General features: G+C 30.3%; 3 protein-coding genes and 1 long non-coding RNA gene across 5 annotated transcripts; 2 read left to right on the top strand and 2 right to left on the bottom strand.

The window, feature by feature from the left end:
* The first annotated feature begins 496 nt into the window (after window positions 1–496).
* Window positions 497–1,627, top strand: LOC145005633 (SH3/FCH domain protein). Its single transcript, XM_078964746.1, has 4 exons — window positions 497–664; window positions 784–866; window positions 1,161–1,251; window positions 1,384–1,627. Exons 1-4 carry the CDS (start codon window positions 630–632, stop codon window positions 1,412–1,414), a joined length of 240 nt encoding a protein of 79 aa, XP_078820872.1. The 5' UTR covers window positions 497–629; the 3' UTR covers window positions 1,415–1,627.
* An 8,576-nt stretch (window positions 1,628–10,203) lies between these two features.
* On the bottom strand, window positions 10,204–10,593 carry LOC145006900 (uncharacterized). Its single transcript, XM_078965923.1, has one exon. The coding sequence runs from the start codon at window positions 10,591–10,593 to the stop codon at window positions 10,204–10,206; it is 390 nt and encodes a 129-aa protein (XP_078822049.1).
* Window positions 10,594–15,198: 4,605 nt separating this feature from the next.
* LOC145003896 (cytochrome b-c1 complex subunit 7-2, mitochondrial-like) lies at window positions 15,199–16,477 on the bottom strand. Of its 2 annotated transcripts, none has more exons than XM_078962802.1 (4): window positions 16,326–16,477; window positions 16,040–16,197; window positions 15,870–15,917; window positions 15,199–15,417 (listed from the first exon to the last, which is right to left on the bottom strand). In XM_078962802.1, the coding sequence occupies exons 1-4, from the start codon at window positions 16,423–16,425 to the stop codon at window positions 15,349–15,351; spliced, it is 375 nt and encodes a 124-aa protein (XP_078818928.1). In that variant the 5' UTR covers window positions 16,426–16,477; the 3' UTR covers window positions 15,199–15,348. The 2 variants fall into 2 exon arrangements, with proteins under 2 accessions (XP_078818928.1, XP_078818929.1); XM_078962803.1 differs by lacking the exon at window positions 15,199–15,417 and adding an exon at window positions 15,446–15,600.
* Window positions 16,478–18,275: 1,798 nt separating this feature from the next.
* LOC145005714 (uncharacterized) lies at window positions 18,276–20,712 on the top strand. The gene is made up of 3 exons (XR_013662658.1): window positions 18,276–18,790; window positions 19,832–19,928; window positions 20,164–20,712. It is a non-coding gene; the product is annotated as an uncharacterized LOC145005714 (long non-coding RNA).
* Window positions 20,713–25,101: the final 4,389 nt, after the last annotated feature.

The raw sequence follows: 25,101 nt of genomic DNA, 5'->3' as shown, positions 1-25,101 counted from the left end.
GGTGGTCGAATAGTGGTGGTGGCGAAAGATATTCTTGAGTTCATGAAAATGTTCTTGAATTTATGAAGATGTTCTTGGGTATTTATCAAAGACAAACCCAAATGAGAGAGAGAGAGAGAGAGAGAGAGAGAGAGAGAGAGAGAGAGAGAGAGAGAGAGAGAGAGAGAGAGAGAGAGAGAGAGATTTCTTTTTTATTTTTCTTTTAATAAAAAAAGTATATAAATAAAAAAAAAAACTGAAAAAGAAAAAAATTAAAAACAAAATCATCATTATAAAAAAGTTTAAAATAAGTTTGATCAAACACACAACAAAATAAAAAGTTTGAATATGTGGTATTAATCTAAATATCTTTTGGACAACAATAATTTTCTTTTTTAGCTAACCATACACATATTCTTGTAGTTTTGTCTTAAATTAATAAAATATTTTATTTTTTTATTCAAAATTAATTGTATAAACATTATATTTTGATGGACGTCAAAGATGACAAAAATAACACCCCTAGTAACTTTCTTCTCGAAGAAAGACCAAAGAAACTCGAAAAAACTTTTGGAGCCGTAAGCAAGGTAGATCGAAGGCATCTCTATCGGCGATCCCTAATTTTGATTTCGTTAGAATCCCCCCCTGCAATGTCATCATCATCATCTTCTCAACCCGCCGATGGGTACTTTCCTTTGATTTCATGTTTTTGATCCATTAATTATAGTCAGGCGAGGAAAAGTGAGAGGGTTTTACTGCTTCGTTCGTGTATTAATTCAATTGTTTCTGTTGATAATAATGTAGCGACGCTGTTTATATGCGACAGAGTAAAGGAGCTCCGTTTAAGTTTTTAGTTCCGCTGATTTATGCTCCTGTTCTTCCTCTCAGTAAGTTTATACAATTTATTGTCGATTTTTCTGGATTGTGTTTTTCCAATTCCAATTATTTGCGTTTCTAAACATTGAATTTCGATAAATTGAAGATCGACATGATTCTAATGGTATCTGTAAAGCTTAAACTTTCATGGTGTTGTATCATGTCTGACATCAATTATCTCATCCTGTTATTCCAAAAGGAAACGATTTGGCAAAATATTGAATGTGATTGTGAAGTTTGTGTTGATTCATTTAACTTCTTCATGGCTTTTGTTTAATCAGATTATGATTCGTTTTTCTGTTCAGTTCGACTTACATTGAGACACAAGCCAGTTTTGAGGGATCGATTGTTCACAGCAGTTTTGGTTGGGGCTGTTGCTCATGGAACTTACTTGGTGTATCCTTTTCTCTTCTTTTCTTTACACTGTTAAACCTGCTTTTGAGGTAAATTAGTTTATCTTCTTCAACTTATTTTTCATGGTGTTCTTTTATTGGCATGTAGTTTTTTTTTCTTGACAAACATGTTCAGATCAGATCTTTATGATAGTGAGAGTAAATGACTCAGCAGATCATCTCACATGAAGCTTTCATGGGTGTGGATCGAATGCAATATGATGCTCTGGTATTAAATTGCATATGTTTATCATTCATTTTTGTTGGACTTAATTGGTAATTACTTCAGAACAAAATAAGAACCCGAAAAAACTCAATATTATGAAACTTTAGGGATGAAAACTCAATATTCAAAGTTTCAAACAGTTTTGGATGATCAATTTTCTATTTTATCTTTTTGTTGTATGATTGTTTATAAATGGGATGTGTTTTATTTTTTACCCATAATAACAAACTACTTACATTTAGCTATATATAACATGGAAAATTGTGAAATATACTTTATTTTTTACATAAATAATAACATACTTTAATTTTTATGCTATTACCTTGAAGAATGTTTTTGACTTTTTGAGATTGAACTAGATTGAATTGGAGGACATTTATGTCTTTTGCACAAACGATAGATTGAGAATGCATCCTTGTCCCCACCCTGTTCTACCTTTTTGGATGGGACAAAAGGTTGCAATTTTGTCTCATTGACATCAGTTCCTGTCCTAATGCATGTCAAATGCAGTACAGTGCTTCCCAATTGCAAATACATGTGATCATGGTCTCTCATGTCCTGTGTAACAAACCGTGACTCATTTTTAAGATTTAAAAATAAGTAGGTAAAAAATAAGGTAAGACAGAATCAGTGTAGAAGAAAGGGCTTCCAAATACATGAGGGTTTCTTTTAACCTGGTCATTTATTGGGTTTCTTTGGGAGCTTTTGTTTTTCATGAATATGCTTTGAAATGGAAAAGCTCTTTTTATTTCCAGAGCAATGGAGTTTTTTCAATTTGTTTTTTTTGTGAGATGTTTGTATAAGTTGTCTATTTACAATATATATATATATATATATATATATATATATATATATATATATATATATATATATATATATATATATATATATATATATTCCAAGCTCCTTATGGAACAGTAATTTAATATTATTGGACCACTCCCATTATTGGACAACTTCTAAATTTTTTTATTGTTTTTACACCTCCACCACCTTAATACATTACACATTTAAAACTTAAACTATTTAACTATTTACAATAATGGTCTCTGATGTAAACATTTTGCATATTTGCTACGAATTAGAGTATTTTGCATATTTGCTAAGAATTAGAGTATTTTGCATATTTGGTAAAAGTAATAATATTTTTACATATTCGGAAATAATTAACTAACCGTTGGAGTTTTAAATGTATAAAACATAAATTTTAAAGAATTAGAGTATTTTATATATTTGGTAAAAGTAATAATGTTTTACATATTTGGCAATAATTAACTAACTGTTGGAGTTTTAAATGTATAAAACATAAATTTTAGATAGTAACAATTAATGAAAATAACCATTGTATTTTGTTTGAATGCTTTTGAATTCTTGCTCTCGACAATTTACCGTCAAATTTGATTTATTTATAATCATAGTTTTGAATTTTTCCATACAAATCTAATATAATTTAATAAAGTGTTATAAATAAAAAATAACATATTTGAATTGTGTACTTTATAAAAATTTAATCAATTAAAGTTTCATCTTAGGAAACAACATGTAGAATAGTATATTCACTATAGGGTTCCAACCCATGAATATTTGATGTTTGATTTGTGTGTTTTTTTTTTTTAATCTTTTTTGCTTTTATGTTCGATCGTAGCTTTGTAAATTACTTAGATATAGAGGGGCCTAAAATGGCGTGAATGAAAGAATAGTGGATTATATGCCTAACTGTAGAGGGTCCAGTGATAGCATTTTGAAATGTTTTTATCCAGTCACATCCTTTGCAAACAATCTACGGCCTAGAACCCCACGTTTGCGGGGTTTCTTCACTAGTTTATTGATAATATATGAAACCTACCAAATCATTGAAGAAATTCATTACAAGAACTTATTAATTAACAAGCTTTTTGAAAAAACTTAGGTTTGAAAAAGGTTCTCTCGAATGAGCTATTTGAAAATAGTTTAATAAATCTCATTTTAATGTTAAAATGTTCAAATTAGCAACAAGGTCCCAAAAATATAAGTGTAACTTGTTAAACAAGATGTGAAGTTTGTTCTACCTTATTACTCAAATATTCTATTATGAATACATGACAAAATACATAAGTTGGGATTGGAAAGTCTAGTGAGCATTCATGGAGTCAACTCTTAAAGGTATTGGATAGAGTCAACAATCCAATCCCATTGTCAACCCCCTAAAACATTTTTAAAACATCAAAAGATTTATATCAATTGTAACTCCCTTCCTTCAATTCGATTGAGTAGAATTTGCCTTGTAATTCCGTTTCATCGAGTGGAATGACATGCCTGCACCACTCGACTTAAATAATCTATTAAGCTTCCAAAACTTGTCCAAATCAATTCTAACTCCCTTCCTTCAACTCCTAGTAACATCTTAAAATCATCATTAATCCAATGATTTACAAGTTATGAATGAAGATCCAATTGATTTAGATCAAAATTAACAAAAGGGGAGTTCGTAAGCTTCATTTCGAAGAGTTAATCATCAATAATTGAAAGTAGGTTCCAAAGTTGTGATTATCAATGATAATTCCAAACTGGAATAGTGAAATGAATTGATAAACCAACTAATCAAGTCAGTTCATATACAAATCTAGAACTCCAAACTTAGTTTAAAATCATTCAATTGACTAAACAGAAGTTGTTAGCCTTATTATTTGGATTGATCAACTTAATTTGAGAATACAAAACATAATTGTAAGCCAGCTAAGATATCAATTTCGTTTTTCCAAAGCTCGAAATATAAATTTCACTAACATAGGGTTTATGAGCTTCAAAACAAACTCATAAATTGATAGATTAATGAACAATTGATTAAACCTAAATTAGGACTTTATTTTAATGCCTAATCATCATGGCATTTCAAATCTGAAAATATTAAAATCCTAGAACACTAAAATGGAGAATATAAATGAAGATTATTACCTTCCTAAGCTTTTTTTAGGGATTAAAGCACCAAACTCTTAAAGATCACTTCAAATTATCTCCAATCCTCCTTCAACTCTCAAAAACGTATCCCAAAGTCTCTCTTCCAAGCTGTAGATCGATCCAAGCGAAGAGAGTTATGACTTGTGAGGTTTTGATGTTTAATTCAAAAGTTTGTAATTTTGGCAACTTGGGTCCCTTACTTTCCAATTTCTCTCATTTAACTCTAAATTGTCCCAAACTTATCTACTAGCTTTTATGTTACTAAATCAACCCTATCCAATTTATTTCTTAACAATATTAATCTTTTTTGAGATTAAGTGAGTTAAATAAGAGTTGCATGAGTTTTTCCTATTTTTACCTAGGCAACTCCAAAATTTTTACACGTTGACTCAATATTTATATGTTATCAATTAAAATTATTAGATTTATTTTATTTATCATTCTGTTTATTATCTTATTTATTTAATTTATTTAAATAATTTAAGTTGCCTTTTAAAATCGGGTGCTATAATATTAATGTCTTTCCCTATTCCCTAGTGTTGGGATGTGCATCTTGATAAGATAGTTTGTTACTTTGTTACGATGGTATAGTGGACTCATATCATTGAACAACCAACCCATATCAATAGTTTTATATACAAAAATGTCATTTTATACCAAGTAACCTTTTTCCAAAAACTATGGTGTCTTTAGAAAAATTACATAATAAACTTATGTATAAATAAGTTAATTTAGGATTAAACCTGTTTTAGAAAAAAACGAAGGATTAACGATTGTAATTTATAATGCTTATAATATAAGAAAGTGATAATATGTGAAGAAAATAACCATGCTCGTGAAGATAAAAGGTGATATAACATAAAGTTGAAAAAAAATGAAATATTTCCATGCGTGGCGAAATAATAACCAGTTCCATGTGACGACCAAAATGTCATAATCTGTTATAACAAAAATACTAACAAATTTGGTCTTTAATTCAAAGGTTAATTTGTAAGAATTGTCAGCAAATATTATTTCAAAATTTAAATTTAGTCGTAATGAAAAGATTTGATTTTTATAAAGGAATACGGAGTCTTACCTACGATAATTTTATCCAATTTCGTTATCTTTCTTTAGAAAAGATCATGAACGGCAAAAGAATAACAGGAAATTTAAATCATAATTATATCTGATTTATGAAAAAGTGATAGAATTTAATATCGTTCTCAAATTTACTCAAAAAAATCTAGCTTTAAGGTTTACGTTAGTCGCTAATAATTGAAAATGTCCAGTTTGCCTCCATGTGTCAAAATTGATATGCTTTTGGAAATAAGTAAATTGTATTGATAGATCAATAGATACATGAAGATACGCCACTTGTTTGGTTGTTGTACTAATAGAAAAATAATATCGAGAATATCACTTGATGCCACATTTTTATCGAGTAAAATCCGAGAATGACAACTCTACGAAGAACAAAAAATCTTGTGGGATCCCGGTTCTATTAGGGTCCGTCCCATTTAAGGGTATTTATTTATAAAAAATAGAGGACGGGGACGGGGGTGGGACAATTTTAACCCCCGTTTTAATTAATTTTGGGGGTAGGGGTTGGGGCGAGCAGTCAAATGAGGAACGGTGGAATTTCAGGAGCAGGAGCGTGTACTCCCTGTTCCGTTTGTCCCCATTGACATCTCTAATGAAGAAACCCTAAAAAGATTTAGAATAATTTGAATTCTAAATTAGATAAGTAAAAATCTTTGATTCATAATTTTTAAATAGATTTTTCTTTAGAAATTAATTTTATAAAAAACTTATATATTGGGGTTTCCTTTCGGATTAAACTTTAATTTTTTTTTTCTAAATATTTGATTCCAAATAGTTTTTTTTATAAAATAATTTTATAAAAAAGCCTTACATATTGGGGTTTTTTCCGGATTAAACCTCAACTATTAATTTTTCATAAAAAAAACATTGCATATTTTCATTTTTTTTATTTATGATTTGACCCTTTTAGTTAGGGGTGGAATTGATACGGAACCAATTCATTTTTCTCTAAACCGTGTACTGTACCAACTATAATTGATATTAAAAAGTTGGTACCGAGTACCGTATCAAGTATACTTATTTGGCTAACAACAAGTTTGGTTGGTATAAATTGATAACGGTATATACAAACTTCTTTTAATTTTCTATTGTAAGATTTACAAATAATCAAAGACATTGAGATTTTGATATTTAGTATAGAAATTAGTTATATAATTCTTTTAGTTCACCAAAGAATTTTACTAAAATAACGCTAAAGTAACATTTTAATTTTATGTTTTAAGATGGTAATAACTATTGACTATACGACTAAATAACTAATATAATGTTATTAAAACTATAAACACTAAGCACAATTAACATTTGAAATATAACATTTCATATATATATATATATATATATATATATATATATATATATATATATATATATATATATATATATATATATATATATATATATATATATATATAATGAATTGATTGGTACATCATTACCATAGTATTCAAACTTTTGTACTATTAATATACCAACATTGATCAATTGGTACGGTACTACTAACCAAACATGTTGGCTACCAAGTTTTTTGGTTCGGTTAGTAACATATTGGTTGGTTTCTGTAGTACAATTTTGTCAGCCCTACTTTTAGCAGTTTTACCAGCATTCTTCTGGTTTTAAATAGTTTTTTAAATAGAAAAAACCCTAAATTTTTTGAAGAAATCTTCACATTTAACAAATATTTTCTTTTGAACCAAGTCATAATGCCTTTGGAGATTACTAAAAAATAATCATTGAGAATAAATTGACAACAAAAGATTGAACGCGAATATGTGAGTTTACATATTTGACACTTTTATTCATATCATTGGTTGATGACATAATGTTTGTCTCTTTAGCCTAACATGTCATACCAGGTACATGGTATCTTTATGGAATGTTGTTCGTTGTGTTTTTCGCGTTTGGTGATAGACTACGACAAGATATTTGTTGTAGGAAAGTTTGTTAAAATTGGTGTACTTGCGTGATAGGCTTTTGGTGTTTAGGCCGGAGGAAGTAGTGTTATTTTTGACATACCATTTTGTCTGCTACATCAGCGTCTAGTTAATGCCACTTCAAATTTACCACAATTTCATGGGTCTTCCATGCACAATAAATGTCCCCATGGCATGCATTAGTTGTTTTTAAATTTATTAAACAACTAGTTTATAACCTGCGATAACCACAGTTATAAAATTAATTAAACTTTCGTATTAAAAAATCAAAATTATTATACAATTATTTTAAATAAATTATTACTTAAGAGATATTTTTTTAGTTATATATAAAATTATAATCGTTGATTTAAATAAATACATGGAGTTATATCATTTTATAATTTGTATTAATTTTATTTTATTTTTTAATCTAATGTTATTAATTTAATATAATTAAAGGGAGAAATTTTAAAATTTGAAATTTAAAATGAAGAATCAATTATTAATTTAATAAAATTAGAGTGGAAAATTTAAAATTTAAAATTTGAAATGAATAATTAATAGATTGACAAGTGACATGATAAATGATATATAACATTAATGAGGGGTTCTAATTGCATGACACTTATCAATATGAGATTAAACCTATTCTTTTATTAGAATAGGGATTCAAATAAATAAAAGACTTAAATTCCATTAATTTAAATTAAATATACATAACATGAAAATAAAAAAACATCTAAAAAACTTAGAATATATGTTGTAACATGTTTCGAAAATGTTAAGAGAATATAAGTTATCAATTTATATAAAAAAGTAACAACCTCCATAATAATAATATATTTATAATTTTTTAATATGTTTCAAAATTGTTAAAATGATATATGTTATCAACTTATAAAAAAAGTAACGCAACTCCATAATAATAATATACAAAAATATCCATTTTTATTTTTAGATAAGCAAAGATTATTTAGCTTTTTTTGAAAATGGAGATTTCCTAACGAGGGTTTAGGATCAGTTATGTCTCGTACCCTAGAGTTACTGCAGACATATCTACATAACCACAGAGTTTGAGTAGTGTCAGGATTTAAACATGAGTTAATAGGTGTTGTGGCAGGTACATATCTGTCCATTTCTCATGATACTTGGGTGTGGAAAGGTAGTTCTTTGGGAATGTTTTCGGTTTCTTCTCTTAGAGGTTTGATGGCGTTAAATCAATGTGCAATTGGTAGCATGGCTGGCTTTCGGTGGGTGAGTTGGGTCCCTATCAAAGTTAATTGTTTTGAAAGTTAATTGTTTTGTTTGGAGGTTAGTTTGTAACAAGATCCTAATTGCTTATAATTTATTGCTTAGAGGGGATGTGGTTAACGAGGTGTCTTGCAAATGGTGTGGTAGTGAAATGGAGTACATGGAGCATGTATTTTTCAATTGCACTTTTTCTGCGTATATTTGGATTTGGTTTGGAGCCTGGAGTGGCCTGGTTATTACTGCTCCAACCTGTATTGAGGACTTCATCTCTATTTTGAAGATCCCGATGGGAAGTAAAAAAAGAAAAAAAAAATGGAGTTGATGCTGTTATACTTGGCAGTGTGGGTTATTTGGAAAACTTGTAATGTTTTGGTGTTAAACAACACGAGAAATTTTTCTCTCAAGGCGGCATATAAAATTCAGTTGTTATCCTTTAATTGGTTTAAGAATAGATCGGTATTTAGAAATAGCAGTTGGTCGGTTTGGCCTATTTCTCCTTTTCTTGCTTGTACTTTGTAATTTGTGCTAGTTTTTTTAATCTATTTGCTTTTAAAAAAAAAAAAGCATTTTTAAAAAAAACATGGACTAAACGCATAAACATATAGTTCTTAGATTGTTGTATTGAAGCGCACAAACAAATGGACCAACCTTGCAATTTTGTGTTATATTATTTTGATTTGAGATTTAAATATCCTTCGGTATTTTTTTTATCCTTCTATTTAAAGTGATATGAAACATACAAAAATATTTAAATATTATTATTTTCATTAAATGACATGTATCATTTAAAATGAATAGAAAAATATGTTGGAAGAAAATATAAAAGGATAATTATTTTCTGTTTTGAACCAAGTCATGTTATGTAATTATTATTTTGAACCAAAAACCATACAAGCAAGTGATTCATAGACTAACAATTTCTTTTTCACACAACAATTTATTTTAAAATATAAATTATCATTTATGAAAAAAAATTGTTATGCACACATTAGATCTTATAGATAAAGATAAACGTTGATACAATCAAAATTAAAAAGAAAGATCTAATTACTAAATGGATAAAAAACAAAGAAAAAGGCAAAACAATGATGACGTTAAAGAAACTATTAACGTATGCCTAGTGCTCTTTTGGAAGGCGATAAGCACAAGAACACATTTGCAACTTGCATCAATAATTCGTATTAAACAAATAATTAGGTCTATGTCAACAATTTAAAACTAGTTAATCTCGATAATTAAATTAAACAAATATTTTATTTATATACAAATTATTACTACCATTAGTATTATACATACATCATCCCAATCTTCAAGGGTCGGTTAATCAAAGATCTCTAATATAAAAACATTACAAAATCATATGCTATCAACATCTGCCTTTCGTTTCCAACTTCCAAGTCTACAATACTACAACTATGAAAGTAACCTTTTAAAATAATAGTTACTAAATTGAAAAGAAACATCTACAACTTTAATCTAATTGTACAAAACTAAATTGCAATTTGAAATTAATAGAAACACATACTCGCCAGAAATCGGAGATCAATCATTCATCAGAACGATCGGAGAAATCTGAAGCGAGACGTGAAGCGATGGCGGAGTGATACATCGCATCGTGAAACGACTCCGTTTCCATCGTCAACATCCGGAGCTTCCTCGCCTTTTCTTCAGTGAAACTCCCCGGAGTAATACGAGATCTGACCGGTCTCTGATCCAGATCCGATTCCGAAATGGCGCCTGATCTCGCCGAAAAAGTAGTGTTATTCTTCCTGTTTTTGTCGATGTTGCCGGAGTCAATGTAGTCGGGCTCGGAGGGCCAGCCGAAGAGTGGAGTCCACCAGCTTTTGCGTTGAGAGTCGGACTTTTGGTTGCCGGAGGTGGAGGCGGACGCTCGGACGATGACCGGAGGCTGAATAGGCATGAGACTTGCTGCCATTTTTGTAGAGTTTGTAGAGAGAGAAAGTACAGATGATTTATTTTCCTGTTTTGCCGATAAAGATTTTGCAGGTGGATAGTGAGTTCTCTCCTTGGGGTTTTGTTTATATAGGGCAACCGGCTCAAGATCGTACACGTGTCGGTTTTGTACTAAAGTGTCACGTGTAGGACCGTTACACGCTTTTTTGGTTTATATTTGATAGATTGTATATATCCCATATTTTTTTTGAATGGCGATTATTATTATTTGTGTATACGAGTCTGTAATATTATAACAAAGAGTAAATTACACGAATAGTCCCTGTAGTTTTGGGCAATTTGCACGCTTGGTTTTTAATTTTTTTTTTTTTAATTTGGAAGGTGACTACTGTTTGTTTTTGTTACGCGCTTGGTTCCTACTTTTGTTTTTATTACGCGCTTGGTCCCTACCTTACCTAAAAATACTATAATTTAAATAGAAAAAAATAGTGGAATAGGTAAGGTAAGGTGAGGGGTGAGTTTGGGGGTGTGTTTATTTAATATAAATTAAAAAACCAATACCAATATAGTCTTTTTTAGGTAAGATAGGGGTCAAGCACGTAACAAAAACAAACAATAGGGATCTTCCGAGTTAAAGAAAAAATTAGTGACCAAATGCGCAAATTACACTAAACCATAGGGACCATTGGTATAATTTACTCTATAAACAAAAGGAGATGATAATTTTACTTATGTTTTCTATTCATTCGTTTAAAAGAAGTGCAAGTTATGCTCGTTATAATTCATTTTCTTGGATCAAAATAAGGGAGACAAAAAATCATATTGTTTTTTGAATGGATAAATAAAAAATATAAATGAAAATGTCATTTTTCATATTATAAATGTTTAACTTTTGTTGTATTTTAATAAATAGTCTTTTTTATAATATGTTTATAAAAATATTTTAAAACTATTCATTTTTCAATTACATAATAATTATATTTTAATTATAGAATCGTGCAATGTTGATCAAAATATTTGAATCCGTAGTTTCCTAAAGAAAACTAAATGTATATCGAAATTTAACAACCTCAAATGGTCCTATTCTTTAGTTTTTGTTGCTTAACTAGGAATTTACACTCAGTGTATTGTGTTGACATGGATTTAAGTTGAATTTTGACAATTGTATTGATAAAAGTTAGTTAAATATACAAGATCGGTATCAGTGAATAACTTCAATTTATACTGTCGAATGAAAATGTATTATATATGAATAACTAATTTATACTTAAATTTATACAAGATCGGTATCAGTTAATAACTTCAATTTATACTGTCGAATGAAAATGTATTATATATGATTAAACACATATGTAACAAACATATATAAAAATAAGAACGTAAATCGTACACAAAATTTACGTCGAAATATATAGAAAGTTAAATTTATACCAACATGTACATATAAATATACAAGTAAGATTGACTTTTTATGTTAACAAAGGGAAGTTTAAGTAATCTAAAACATATTATATGTGACCCAATTTATACATAGGAAGTGTGCAAAAAAAAAAGCACAAAAACGTAAAATTAAAAAAAAAAAAGACTAAAACATAGAAAAACTCGAATTTATAATGACACGTACATTAAAAACATGTTTTTTAAGTTGACGAATGTAAGTTTTAAATTTACGTCAAAATGTTTATAACCTTGAATTTATACCAACTTTAGTTTGGATATACAAGTATTTATGTTTAAGGTAGGGGTGGTTCAACCAGTTTGGACATCTAAACGGACCAAAAATACAGGACATTTTGGCATTTACTATACTTAATGTTATAAGCCCTCCTTCTTTATCCGGGTTTAGGACCGACAATAATAAACTAAAAAGTTTATAATTTGCGGAGTTAATTTTTTTTTCTTTAATTATGTATATTTTTGTGAATATATTTAAGGCATAAAGTTAATTTTTCTAGCCTTTTTAGATCCAAATTCTCTAATGAAATTTTCTTAATCAATTTTTTTTACTAAATTTTTTTCAATTAAAAATAGCTAATCTTTTTTTATGATTTTTGATAATTTAGTTAACAATAACTATCACCAAAACAATAAAAAGTAAATTAAAAGTAAATAGTAATGGATTGTAGAGTTATAGTATGAAAATACCCGCTTTACTTGTTTGGCAAAGTGATTTCATAACGACCACCTTGACCTTGAGGGCTTGACTCCTTGAGTAAGCTAAAATGGAAATATAGAATTGCAAAACTGAAATTCGTTCCAACCAAAATCGATCCTTCCAATATCTAAACTCCAAACTCAGGTTGATTCTAATATTCAAAATGCAAACCCGGTTCCAAAATCAAACTTCACACAATGAAGATTAAAATAAAATTAAACCCTATTAAGTATTAACCCTAATAGATAGTCTAATCAAGAAAGAAGAATTACCAATGGAGTTTGATTTTTAATTGGTAAAGAATCAAAGAATCAGAGAGGATGAACAATACCGTTTGATTTTTGAATCGACATTCAGACTTGTGTCTTCAGGCTCACTGATAGACTGATGATAATCGGTCTTTTGAACAATCAAGACTCAAGAATTGATTTTTTGATTTTTTTTAACAATCTAAATGATTATACTTAAGAGCTCAGGAAAAAGAAGAATGGAGAAGATGAGAAGAACAATCGGTTGACTTAGCAGAAGAGTTTCTCAGTTTCAATCGTGCGTCGGATGGAAGAATCCAAAATCAACAACAAAATTTAATTAATGGATTTTGGGCTAAGGGCCCCTTAAAGAGGGGGGTCCTAAGCCCTTGCTTACTTTGTATACATGTAAAGCCAACCCTCCTTAAGGTACAACTATCAATGGATGGAGGTACAAGTTAGAATGTTTATATGTCTAAGCTTGGAATAATTGTGTTTGGATTCACAGGGAAAGAGAAAGCAACAAAAAAAAAAAAAATTGGGTGTGTGAAAAGAAAAGGAAGAAAGATGTAGGGGTTAACATGTAAGAGAAAAAAAGAATTATCAAACAAAAGTCCGGCTGGGTTTTAGTATATTCTATATAGACAATGTTTCATTTTTTTTCCGAATATTTGGGGTTTTATATAATTTTTTGAATGGAGACTTCTACTATTCCCCCTTTACGAACATGAGACTATGTATCAATGAATTCCTCACAATATCTTCTACATGTCTTCCAAAATCACTTAAAACCAACTAGTTTGTTTTGTACAATTTGTATAAACTTAATATGATATATGTTCAAATGAAAACTAATTATCATATGTGAATGATTTTAGAACGTCGGATTGAAATAATCATTGATTCCGATGAAAATCAAATCTTAATAAATAAAACAATTTATTTATTGATAAATTGTTATTTGTATTTTCACAATAATTAATTCATATTTCAATCTAACCAAACTTAATGTAACGTTAATTATTTAGAATGGTTGGTCATATCAAACCTTCTTGTTACCATGTACAAAAACAAAAATATCAAATGTGTGCCGTCCAAGAATATACTCTGAATTCGATTCTAAAAACTCAAATAAAATATATTTTTAAGTTCAAAATTGACCAAAATATTTAAATATATATGGACAAAAACCCTAGAGCAAAAACGACCAAGTAAGAGTTGTCTTATTTCGAACTCATATGGAACGTGGAACGTTGACACAAATGTTTTCCAATTGAACTTTCAAAACGTGTACCTATGTATATACGTGGTCCTCCAAAAGGAATATACGTTACGAATTTTCCATGAGATTTCTTTTCATGACATCCAAACAATATAAGAAACAAATGTAGTTGTGTAAGATGTCACATATCATGAAGGTTCTTATCACTAATGGAAACAAATAACACAAGCAAATCGTGGTCGAATCTATAGTAAACTTTTTAGATGGAAAATGTGTTGATCATTATACTGATTTTCATCATTTTTGGTGAATTTAGTGGAAGCTTAAAAACCTTTTTTTTAATCCATTTCAAGTGAAACAAAACAAATAGATGAGAACAAAGTATGGAATTTAGTTGTTATTGATTTGTTCGTGTCTATGTAAAAATGTAAGTGTGAATGACATAATATACAATCAACTTTTGTCCATATAGTGCCCAATTTTTGTTTTTGTTTAGATGTGTAATTGTATATGCCTATTTTTAAGGCAGAGCTTGTTCTAAGAGAGTATTTATTATTATTATTTTTTTAAACAAAGGTCTTAAAAATATTTATAAATGCCATGCTGTTATTTTATAGATGAACTAAATAGACTTATGTTATTTATCTAATTTTTAAAGAAAATTTGCATGGTGTTTATAATGAATTCCCTTTTTTTTAAAATCATAACATTAATATTTTTATATTTCTGATTTTATTTCGATTTTGGTCCTAATATATATGAAACGACAAAATTGCTTTTATCGGATTTATTTTTACTTTTCTTTTTAATTATTGTTTTTTCTTTTAGTATATTGTATGTGTCCACCGACCACAATGAAACCAATTAAAAAGTTAGAATCTTAGCCTAAACCGAGTAATTAAACCCTGTAAAGAAAGCACGTTACAATAATAATAACACACAATTTTTCGCTTTAGGTTTATTAAAGTTGAAAGACAAACAAACGAAAAATATGTAGTGAGATGTTGAAAATTGAAACGATACATGAATATAAATGATCTTCAACAACATTCCGAATCGAATAATAATTTGAATATTTGCCAAATCCCACCATGAACAGGAATGAAACCGAAATATCCAGCACCCCAAAATCAAAATGACATAATTAATTAATTATGGTAATGTTCGCTGCTGAAGTGGCAATGCTCCCAAGGCTTCACGTTCTACATTCTCCCTCTTTACCTTTTTTAAAAACAAAATTAATTGTTTTCGGTTAAATCAATCCCAATGCACGGATAAAACAGGTTACACTGTGTTTGACAAACGTTAGATTGAGATTGAGACTGACACTGATACTAATACCGATGCTGACTCACTATCAATCTCCCGACTTTGTTATAGTCTTTGCCATGATTCAATTAGCAACTATCAAACAGAATCCATACTCCTCAGTCATTATTTCTCACAAACATAAGACATAAGTTTTTGTTTTAAAATTTTAGCCTTTAGTTTCTTATTTTATAAATCATTAATCACTACTACAATGTATAATGCAATAGGATCAAGGATTTCTATTTCAAGCTAAATAAACTATTTATTTTATCATTAGCTTGTAATATTGTAGAATAGGCTATAAACAAAAGATACTCATGAAAATATATCCAAAGTGAATAATCAAATCCTTATGAACTTACCAGAGCCAGCATATCAGTAAGATAACTCCTAAATGGTGTCTGTTGTGCCTGTAACAACAAGAACAAAACATCAATTTCACGCCTGATTTCAAGTCAAGTTTTGTATTTTTGATGCACAAAGATGCTGAATTAGTATTTAGTACTAGTAAGATGTATTATTGAAAATGGACCTGTAGATCTTTGGGGAGATACTCGTGTTTCATGGAGAGATCCATGGCACGCAAAATCCGTTGGTTTCTAGCATCGATAATCTCACGAGGTAGTCTTCTCATTGCTTCCTTGATATCCAAACACTCCATCGGATCGAACAAATCATCATATCGCAACCCTAATTTTCATTTTTAGTACACATACCACAATCATCAGTCATGGACAGAAAGAAAAAGAGAAAGAATCGCAATAGATGATTAGATACACACAAATACACATACACACACAAACAGAAAAGATTCTGACCGTATTTGCGCAGGCGTTCCGTGATAGTTTTCTTGTGCACGGCGGCGAACCAGTTTTTCGTTGGATCTAAAATAGTTCTCACCAACTGTGACGTCGCCATTGAAACGAAATGAAGCTTTCTCTTTCTCCTCTAATATCCGGCCTCTGCTTCTTTGATTGGATTATTTGATTACATACCGGCCCAACAGAAATCATTAACAGTTTAGCCCATAGATCACGTAAATTGGTTAAAATCCCAGAAACATTTTGGTGTGAAAACAATTTTGGCCCAATTCCGTCTCATTCGACTTTTTTACATGTACATAACATTTTTTAGGCATATACAAGTTATGATTTACAAGATTCTTCTGTACAAATAAAATACAATTTGTTGTATATTGCTAAAATTGTTGTGTACGAATCATCAAATACACAAAAAAAGTCTAGACTCTAAATTCCGTCTTTTTTCGAAACGGTCTTTACCAATGTCGGTTTGACCAATCCGGCCGTGTTGTTTGAGTGAGTTATTTTATTTTATTATTTTATTATTTTTTAATATGGTAGAGGTGTGTAGAACTTAACCGATCCAATTACAAACCAACTAACTGGATTGCACATCCAATTACAATTGTATGTGATCGGTTTCGAAATTTTAAAATCCAAATGGATTAGATCAGTCATTGGATCACTCTTAAAATCCAATGGATAACCAAACTAATCTAATGTTATTTCAATTGGGTATCTAATAATATTAATTGAATAAATATCCAATTACCATCCAATTAATATTATAGAAAATTACAAGTATAGTCAATTCAATTTTCCATGTTTAAACTTTGGTTGTTGAAATTGAAGACTTGAAGTGTCGTTTGTCAGTCTTTTTTAGTGTAATTGTGTACGATTTTAATTTTAATAATCATAATATAATTTTAATTTTAATAATCATAATTATGTTTGGCTATTATTGGGTAGGAAATGAATTAAAATTGGTTGGATGATAGATAACAAATCAAATATATTCAATGGATAAACTTAATCCAATCAAATGTCCAATTTGATCAGTTTAGTTGGATATAGCGAATTAGTTTGGATTGGTTGACAAAATCCAACATCCAATGGGTAATTCGATTAGATCGGTTCCATCAAATCCCATAATATTATTTAACTGATATGAGTGAAGTGAAGTTTTTATGTTCATTAATGCTTTATGTTTTGTTTATTTATGATCGTTTATGTTCGTTTTACATCTTAACGGACATAAATGAACGAATATGGATAATATAATTGGTTAAACGAACGGATACAAATAAGAAATTTTGTTTATTTATTCATTCATGTTTGTTCGTTTGTTAGGTTAACTTAAATGAATGAATATGAACAAGCTATTATATTTGTTCTTTTGAGTCGATTAGAACCCTACTTAATCTTATAGTCACATTTTTTCCCTTTATCATGACAATTTGTTACTTTTTGACGCATATTAGAGTATAAAAGTGTGACCATAAATGACTTATAGTCATAATGATTTTATATTTATCATGAAAATTGCTTACTTTAAGATACAAATTAAATATAAAAGTGTGACCATATATAACTTATAATCATATTTTTTTTTATCTTCATCATGTCAACTGGCTACTTTTAGATACACATTAAAATATAAAAGTGTGACAATAAAAGACTTATAGTCATTTTTGTTATCGGTTATTTGATATAAGTAATTTCTTTTTGGGATAATGACTTGAGAGAGCAACTTACTTTAACTTTTGGTCATTTGGTCATTATGTTATTTTTCGTGATTTATTAACTCTTGATCTTGTTGAAACATATACATTATACCAGTATGATCGCTAATAGTGGTTTTGCTGGTTTCCGAGTTGTTTTCGGCCAAACATGAGTTTTCTGGTCATCCTTCCCGGTCAAACTTGATTTCCCGGCGTTGTTTCCAGCAATAACCAAGAAATTTCTGGTCACTCATAAGACCCACCAAAAACTGAGTTCAAACCCAAATAATCCACAAAAAAACATAAATTTGTCTCTTTAAGTGTGTTCATGTGAAAAACTTGAAATGGAAGAACTTTTTAATTATTCTTTTGGAAACAAAAAAAGGAAATGTGGAACAGAGATCCACTCGATTTTGGAATAAAAATAGAAGATCTGCTTCAACAAATCGCCAGTTCATATTGAAGAACATTGATATGTGAAGTTGTTTTAAGAACTGAAACATGGATCTGTAGAAAAAAAAATGAATAGAAACACGATTTCAAAATTGTTTTATGATCTGCTTTGAAGATTCATCTTGTTATGTGGTTTTATGTTTTGTTACTTCATCTTCATTCATGAAACTCTTCATACATGTTCTTCATCGTTTGGTATATTCTTCATCTGAAAACCCTAGATCTATCGCTTTGCAAGTTTTTGTTTTGTAAACCGAACTACAACTCTCACGACGAACAGTTGCTTTGATCCTTGATGATTCGTATCAGGTAAATCATCGCCGCACACAAATTTATTTATCTTTCGTATGTTCTCTGCGTGTAATATATGCTCTATAATAGCCAATTATGTTATTTCAATAAATCATCGCTTTCAATCGAGTATTTGTATCAAACTATCTTCAATAGTTCCCTTGTATTATCCATGTTCATAAGCAGTTCTTAGGGTTCGGTCTGTGTTTCTCTCTGCCATCATACACAACATTTTGTTTCCTATTGAATTTTCGAGGTGTTGTTTGCAATTTGAACATTTTATTGGTCAGTGATTAGCATTGAAAAGGATATGATCTCCCATTTCAAGTTATATCACCATGAACTTCTTTCGTTATGAACATTCATAACTAGATTGTAAATACTAGATACCTGATGCTTAATGAACTTCTTTATTTGCTTGAAGTTGGAACTTACTTGAATATATATAACCTGTTTGGAGAGATAGGCATTAATGATTATACGATCAAATTAGGTTGTTATTATACTAGGACTTCCTGTAAAAATTCAAGATATTTATCTCTACCAATTGCAGTGACTCATGGTATACGTAGATAGTTTAATCTGTGACAAAGTCACAAAAGTGCAAAACTAAGCCCTATTACAGTAATGTTGTCATCTATTTATGTTTTCTTATCTATATATGCTTTTGTATTATCAGTTTATTTGTTTCAAACTATCGAATAAAAGTTTATCAATCTATTTTTTGTTCTTTTTTTTTTTTTTTATACATTCTCCCTGCTGGCTAGTTCTCGAGAATATTCACCTTGATTTTAATTCACACTACGCATTTTGTTAATATTTGTGTTATTAGAGTTTGTGTACTTTACAATCAATATAGGATGCTTGAATTACTTTTATCTTTGGAAAAAATAACAGAAAAGTTTTTCTACTTTCACCATTTTATCGATTTAGCCTCTAAATTTTTTTAAATCATTTTAGTGACTAAATGTTTTATGATCGTTTTAGCCACATGATCCGATTTGTTTGAAATATTTATTTAGCAGTTTATAATGAGTTTATATGATATATATTAATTAGGTAAAATCATGGCTTTATCCAACAACAAATGGAATGAACATCTTTTTTCATGGATTCAGATGATGCTAAAGAAAGAAGGATGTTCAAGAGGCACAAGGTATTATTATAAGTAGCACATTTATTCACATGCATTCGTGTTTATTTAAGATACATATAATATGATTCGTTATCTAGACAAAAGATGAAAAGTGGGAGGGAATATAATGCTCTTTGGTCCGGATAAATATGATGGGTTAAAAAAATATATTGTTATTTGAGTAAAAATTATAAATAATATGGATTATATGTATGTATGTCTTACATATAACTCATCATCATTTGTTTGTTAGCAGAGGCGACATTAGAGATGACAAGACAATACCTGACGTGCTTTCCCTTTTTGCACAAACCAATGAATCAATGAATCAATCACACAATTGTGAAAGAAAAGAACAGAATCGATTCCGATCAAAGGAGAATATATGTTGTCCACTCTATATATTTATTTTTTCTTCAAAATATATCACGCATATTATTTTGGTGATTAGATTGTTAATGTATCTTTTTGAACATTTTTTGATTAAGCAAGAAGAATCCTACAAAATTTTGAAATATTCCATTGTATTTTCAGCCTGTCTAATAATTGGTAATTTTTCAAAGTTTTAATATGCAGAAAAATTTGTTTACATTGCATACCATTACTTTCTGGATATTTGGAAAAAATGCCAATGTTTTCATACATAGTGATTTCTTCAAGGTATTTGCGATTGCTGATTGGATTATTCACGATTGGATTATTATCGACACATGTTTGATTAGTGGGTTTTGTGACAAAACTCCTCCTTACATTCAAAGGTTCAATATTTTTATACATAAATTCATGTAATTTTCTTTTGCATTATTATGGCCCTTGACTCATTTTGTTATACATTTTAAATGGTTGCTAGTCGTTAAGGTTAGTCTATAAGGAAATATTTTCAAAAAAGTCAAAATGCATACACTATTATGTTGAATCTTGACTTTGACAATTACATGTGTAAAAATGCTTTTTTTTTTCTCTAAGCAACCGGAAACCAAGTACTAACAAAATTTGGCGGTGTTTTTTTTTTTTTATTTATTTATTTATTTATTTATTTATTTATTTTTTATATCCCCATTGTATATATATATATATATAATAGCAAATATGTAACTTATGATGATTTATCTGCATTTGGTTACCTTACCCATAATAACAAACACAATAATATTTCTTTATTAGAGGTCTTCTACAAGTAAAGATATGGCTCTCTAGATCTAACCTACAAGTTACACAATGACCTTATGGGATCTCGGTATAATTGTTGTTTTTGTTGTTATATGTCTTTCCTGTTAATAAAATATGTAACAAATAGAGTACATTACCAATATTGATAGTAAAATGCAAGTGCCTTTGTTAATATTGGTTAAAATTGTAAAATAATGTTGTTGTTATCATTAAAAAATGTAGGTATGTTACTATTATGGGGAGAACTATACAAGTAGGTTGCTCTTAATGGTAAAAAGTAAGGGAATTTGCCCATATTAGTAACAAGAGCAAAATATGTTGCTATATCTGCAATTTGCTCCATTAACTATTATAAAATCTCTTGGTCTTGGAGTTTAGGAAATCCAAAAGATCCTATATATAGCAAGTAATTCATTCTAGGTTCTGGGAGGGAGATTAGTCTCCTACCCCTCCTTCCATTTGTTAGTGATTTGTTATGTCGTTCAATTTTTTTTCATATCCAACAACAAATTTCAAGTATGTCATTCCCATACCAATACCCACTGTCATCATCATATGTGCATAAAATGAAGATTAATGTAGGAGAAAATAAACATGTAACTTATAATGAACATCCTTAGTCATTATCTTATTATCCTCAAGTTCAAAAAAATATTAAGTAATAATGACACAGATGATATTAGTGTCATTTAAGATCTATCCCTTATTGGTAGATGAAACCACCAAGACGGCCTAAAAACAACTTCAAAGTGTCTTATCTAGTATATATAATTTTGTTTGTTGGTTTATTATGATCATTGTAGTTTGTTTGAAATATAGGTGTTGTTTTCTCTAATATATGTGCGTTTACAAAAAATCATAAAACTTGTGTGATCAAATAATAATACAAGAGAACGAACTAAAAAAACGGACAAATGATACATCTTTGTGCAAGACATTCTGTAACATCCTAAAATTCATAAGTAAAAATTTCATTTTTAAATCAAACAAAATCCATTAAATATTCATATCGAACCATCAAAAGTATGTTAATAAGAAAATAGTTATCAAAGTACAATCCCAAAATCATAAATATGCTAAACATGAGTGGATGCACTTCAATCAGGCCATGCCCTTCCTTTTCGAACTTGAAGTATCTGAAACATAAACTTTAATTGTAAGCAAAAAGTTTAGCGAGTTCCTCAAATACCACATATCATACATACATATCATGCTAAAACAAGTACGAGTTTGTTTCACCCTTGAGTCCTTTTCTGACTCTCTGAGTCCCTTCCGTCTCCTTCGGTATATTTCAACTAATACGGGCCTATTTCATCCCTACAGCTAAACATACAGTCATACTAGCAAGAGTCACGAAGACAACAATCACATAAATTCATACCAGGAAGTTTCACAAAGACCACGCCATTTCTTGTATTAGAAAACTTGTTTTCCTTTTAAAACATTTCTTTTTAAAAAAAATTACCAAATCCTCAGTTTGAGTTCAGACACACCCGAGAATATGTCTGAATCCCTCAAACTAAGACTTTGATACTAACTTGAAAGGTCCCAAATATAAGATCTGGAAAATTTTCATTTTTAAATTAACAAAATAGTAAACCATATCATTGACATAAAACCAAGGTAACAAATCGTATCAATACAACATCAATCATCAGAGTAAATCACAAAATGAAGAATCGTGTGGTGTATGGTCCTAAAAATAAGATCTGGAAAATTTTCATTTTTAAATTAACAAAATAGTAAACCATATCATTGACATAAAACCAAGGTAACAAATCGTATCAATACAACATCAAGCATCAGAGTAAATCACAAAATGAAGAATCGTGTGGTGTATGCTCTACAATCATCCTGAGCTCTTCCCTTTGGAACTAGAAGTACCTGAAACATAAACTGAAAGTTGTAAGCACAAAGCTTAGTGAGTTCCTCAAAATACCATATACCATACATACATAAATAAACACATAATGGGCCCCACCCGACATCGAGCCCCGCTAGGTATACAGATCGGTTAGTCATCGGGCCCCGCTCGACATACATATAAACATATAACATATAAACATATAACATATAAACACATAACACATGCAATAATCACAAAGATACATAGCATACAAAAATGGTCATTGGGCCCCACCCAGTAAGCATACGAGTACATAACACATGCAAGAGTTACGCATACATCTAGCATCCTAACATAACAAAATCATGGGTCGGCATTGGTGCCTTCGACCCGTTAGACATGGTGAGGAACATCACCTTGCACTGTTGAATCTCATGGTTAAATCTATGGCTGCTAGCTCACTAAAAATCTGCACACTCTGATCACAAAACATCATTTAAATTAATAATTGGATCCTGATTCACCCTCAAAGTCCAGACTAGGGTAAAAGACCTTTTTACCCTTCCCTATATTTGGCCCAAGGCCCACGCCCAAATTGTCCAAAGGCCTAAATTCTAAAATAATCACCTAAGGCCCATTATGGCCTAATTTTCCAAGTTGGGACCAAACCCTTTCATGGGCCTTAGACTAAGTTCCAAAAATATTCTTATCCCAAAATAACATTCGGATGGCCCAAAATAAAGCGCTAGACTCCTAAGGTCCAAAATAAAGCTCAATCCCGAAAAGCCCAACTTCTGCAGCCCACTATTGAGTACGCGAGGCGTACTCAGCTTGTACGCTAAGCGTACTCGCTTTAGGGCTTATACGTGCAGCGTACCAGCTTGTACATCCAACATACTCCCCCTTGTTTGGCCAACTTTCTCATTCAACTCTTAAATGGTTAAGACTTCACTCCAACACTTAGATTTGACTTCCTTAATGTGGTTTATCATGTAGAGTTGCCAACTTTATGTGCATGCATGGCTTAAATGAGGCTCCTAAAGCTCAAAAGGACTTAACAAATGACTTAATGCATGCATGAGACCACCAATACCATAAAGTTTGCATTTTTATGCCAAAGGACCCCTTAAAACATCCAGATCTACAAGGTTTAGCTTCTCAAATGGCCTTAACTCATCAAGACCAACCAAAAGGATTATAATAAATAGTAGATCAAATCAAATAGTAAATAAGGTATGGACTTTATACCTCGAAATTCACCAAAAGATGGAGCTAATTCTGGATCTCTAAGCTCCTATGTAAGCCAATGAGGTCACTGCTTCTCCTTTGCTTGGGTTAGTCCACCGCCTCAACTACCACCGATTCTTCCACTAAGACGAACCTTGAACCCAAAAAAAAATCTCACCGGTGCTCCCTCTTCTTCTTCCACCCTATTGCCTTGCTCTCTCACCAAAGATCGTATGATCGAGTAGCAACGAAAGATGCTACTGAAGAGCTGGTGACGTCGACGACAAACCTTCTCCTTTTCTACATGGATTGAAGCTTCCATCTTCGATTGGAGAACATTCGGTGCCTTCGTTTCTGTTTCAGCTTAGAAAATCGATTCCCCTCCTCCTCCGTCGTCTTGCTATTCCAGGTTTGGTGTTCTCCATCTACCTTTTTTTTCTGTTTCAGTGTACTGCCATCTGTTGGGAATGGAAGAAAGAAGCATGTGTATATGCCTTTGACTCAACCGCCATCTGTCAAACGGATTTACAAACCCAATTCTTATCCACGTATTAGTAGCTCTAGAAAAGATGTATATGCCTGAATTAGCCTACTAATTTAGAGACCAATTCTTATCCTCACTTTACAGTTCCATGTTTACTTTAGCCATATAAGGGATATGCTTTTCAACCCATGTCTTTTAATTATGTATGATTCACAAAGTGCAAATTTTCATTAAAGAACTTATTGTGATTTTGGTGTGGATGCGAGGTGGTAATGGAGGCGGGTGAATGATGGCTTGATTGGAGAAATAAGGGAGGTGGTTGACGGTTGTTTTAAGTGGGAATGGTGTAGAAGTGGTGGTCAGGAGTAGGGGTGATGATGGATTAACGTGTTGTTTTCATTGAAGGATGTTCATCAGGGTTATTTTAACTTTACCTTGGTAATTCATGAAGCTATTCCGATTCCCAG

This window comes from Lactuca saligna, chromosome 7, assembly GCF_052625555.1.
Source record: "Lactuca saligna cultivar CGN05327 chromosome 7, ASM5262555v1, whole genome shotgun sequence".
Lineage (NCBI taxonomy): Eukaryota > Viridiplantae > Streptophyta > Magnoliopsida > Asterales > Asteraceae > Lactuca > Lactuca saligna.
Note: the sequence above shows the minus strand (reverse complement) of the source record. Positions and strands in the feature narration are given on the sequence as shown.

Bases quoted from the DNA above. Each gene is read 5' to 3' on its own strand.
- LOC145005633 (XM_078964746.1), top strand. From the start codon at position 630: ATGTCATCATCATCATCTTCTCAACCCGCCGATGG. The intron at 665-783 runs GTACTTTCCTTT...ATAATAATGTAG, and splicing joins TCTTCTCAACCCGCCGATGG to CGACGCTGTTTATATGCGAC. The intron at 867-1,160 runs GTAAGTTTATAC...TTTTCTGTTCAG, and splicing joins TGCTCCTGTTCTTCCTCTCA to TTCGACTTACATTGAGACAC.
- LOC145006900 (XM_078965923.1), bottom strand. From the start codon at position 10,593: ATGGCAGCAAGTCTCATGCCTATTCAGCCTCCGGTCATCGTCCGAGCG.
- LOC145003896 (XM_078962802.1), bottom strand. From the start codon at position 16,425: ATGGCGACGTCACAGTTGGTGAGAACTATTTTAGATCCAACGAAAAAC. The intron at 16,198-16,325 runs GTCAGAATCTTT...AATGAAAATTAG, and splicing joins GGAACGCCTGCGCAAATACG to GGTTGCGATATGATGATTTG. The intron at 15,418-15,869 runs GTAAGTTCATAA...TTTTTAAAAAAG, and splicing joins TTACTGATATGCTGGCTCTG to GTAAAGAGGGAGAATGTAGA.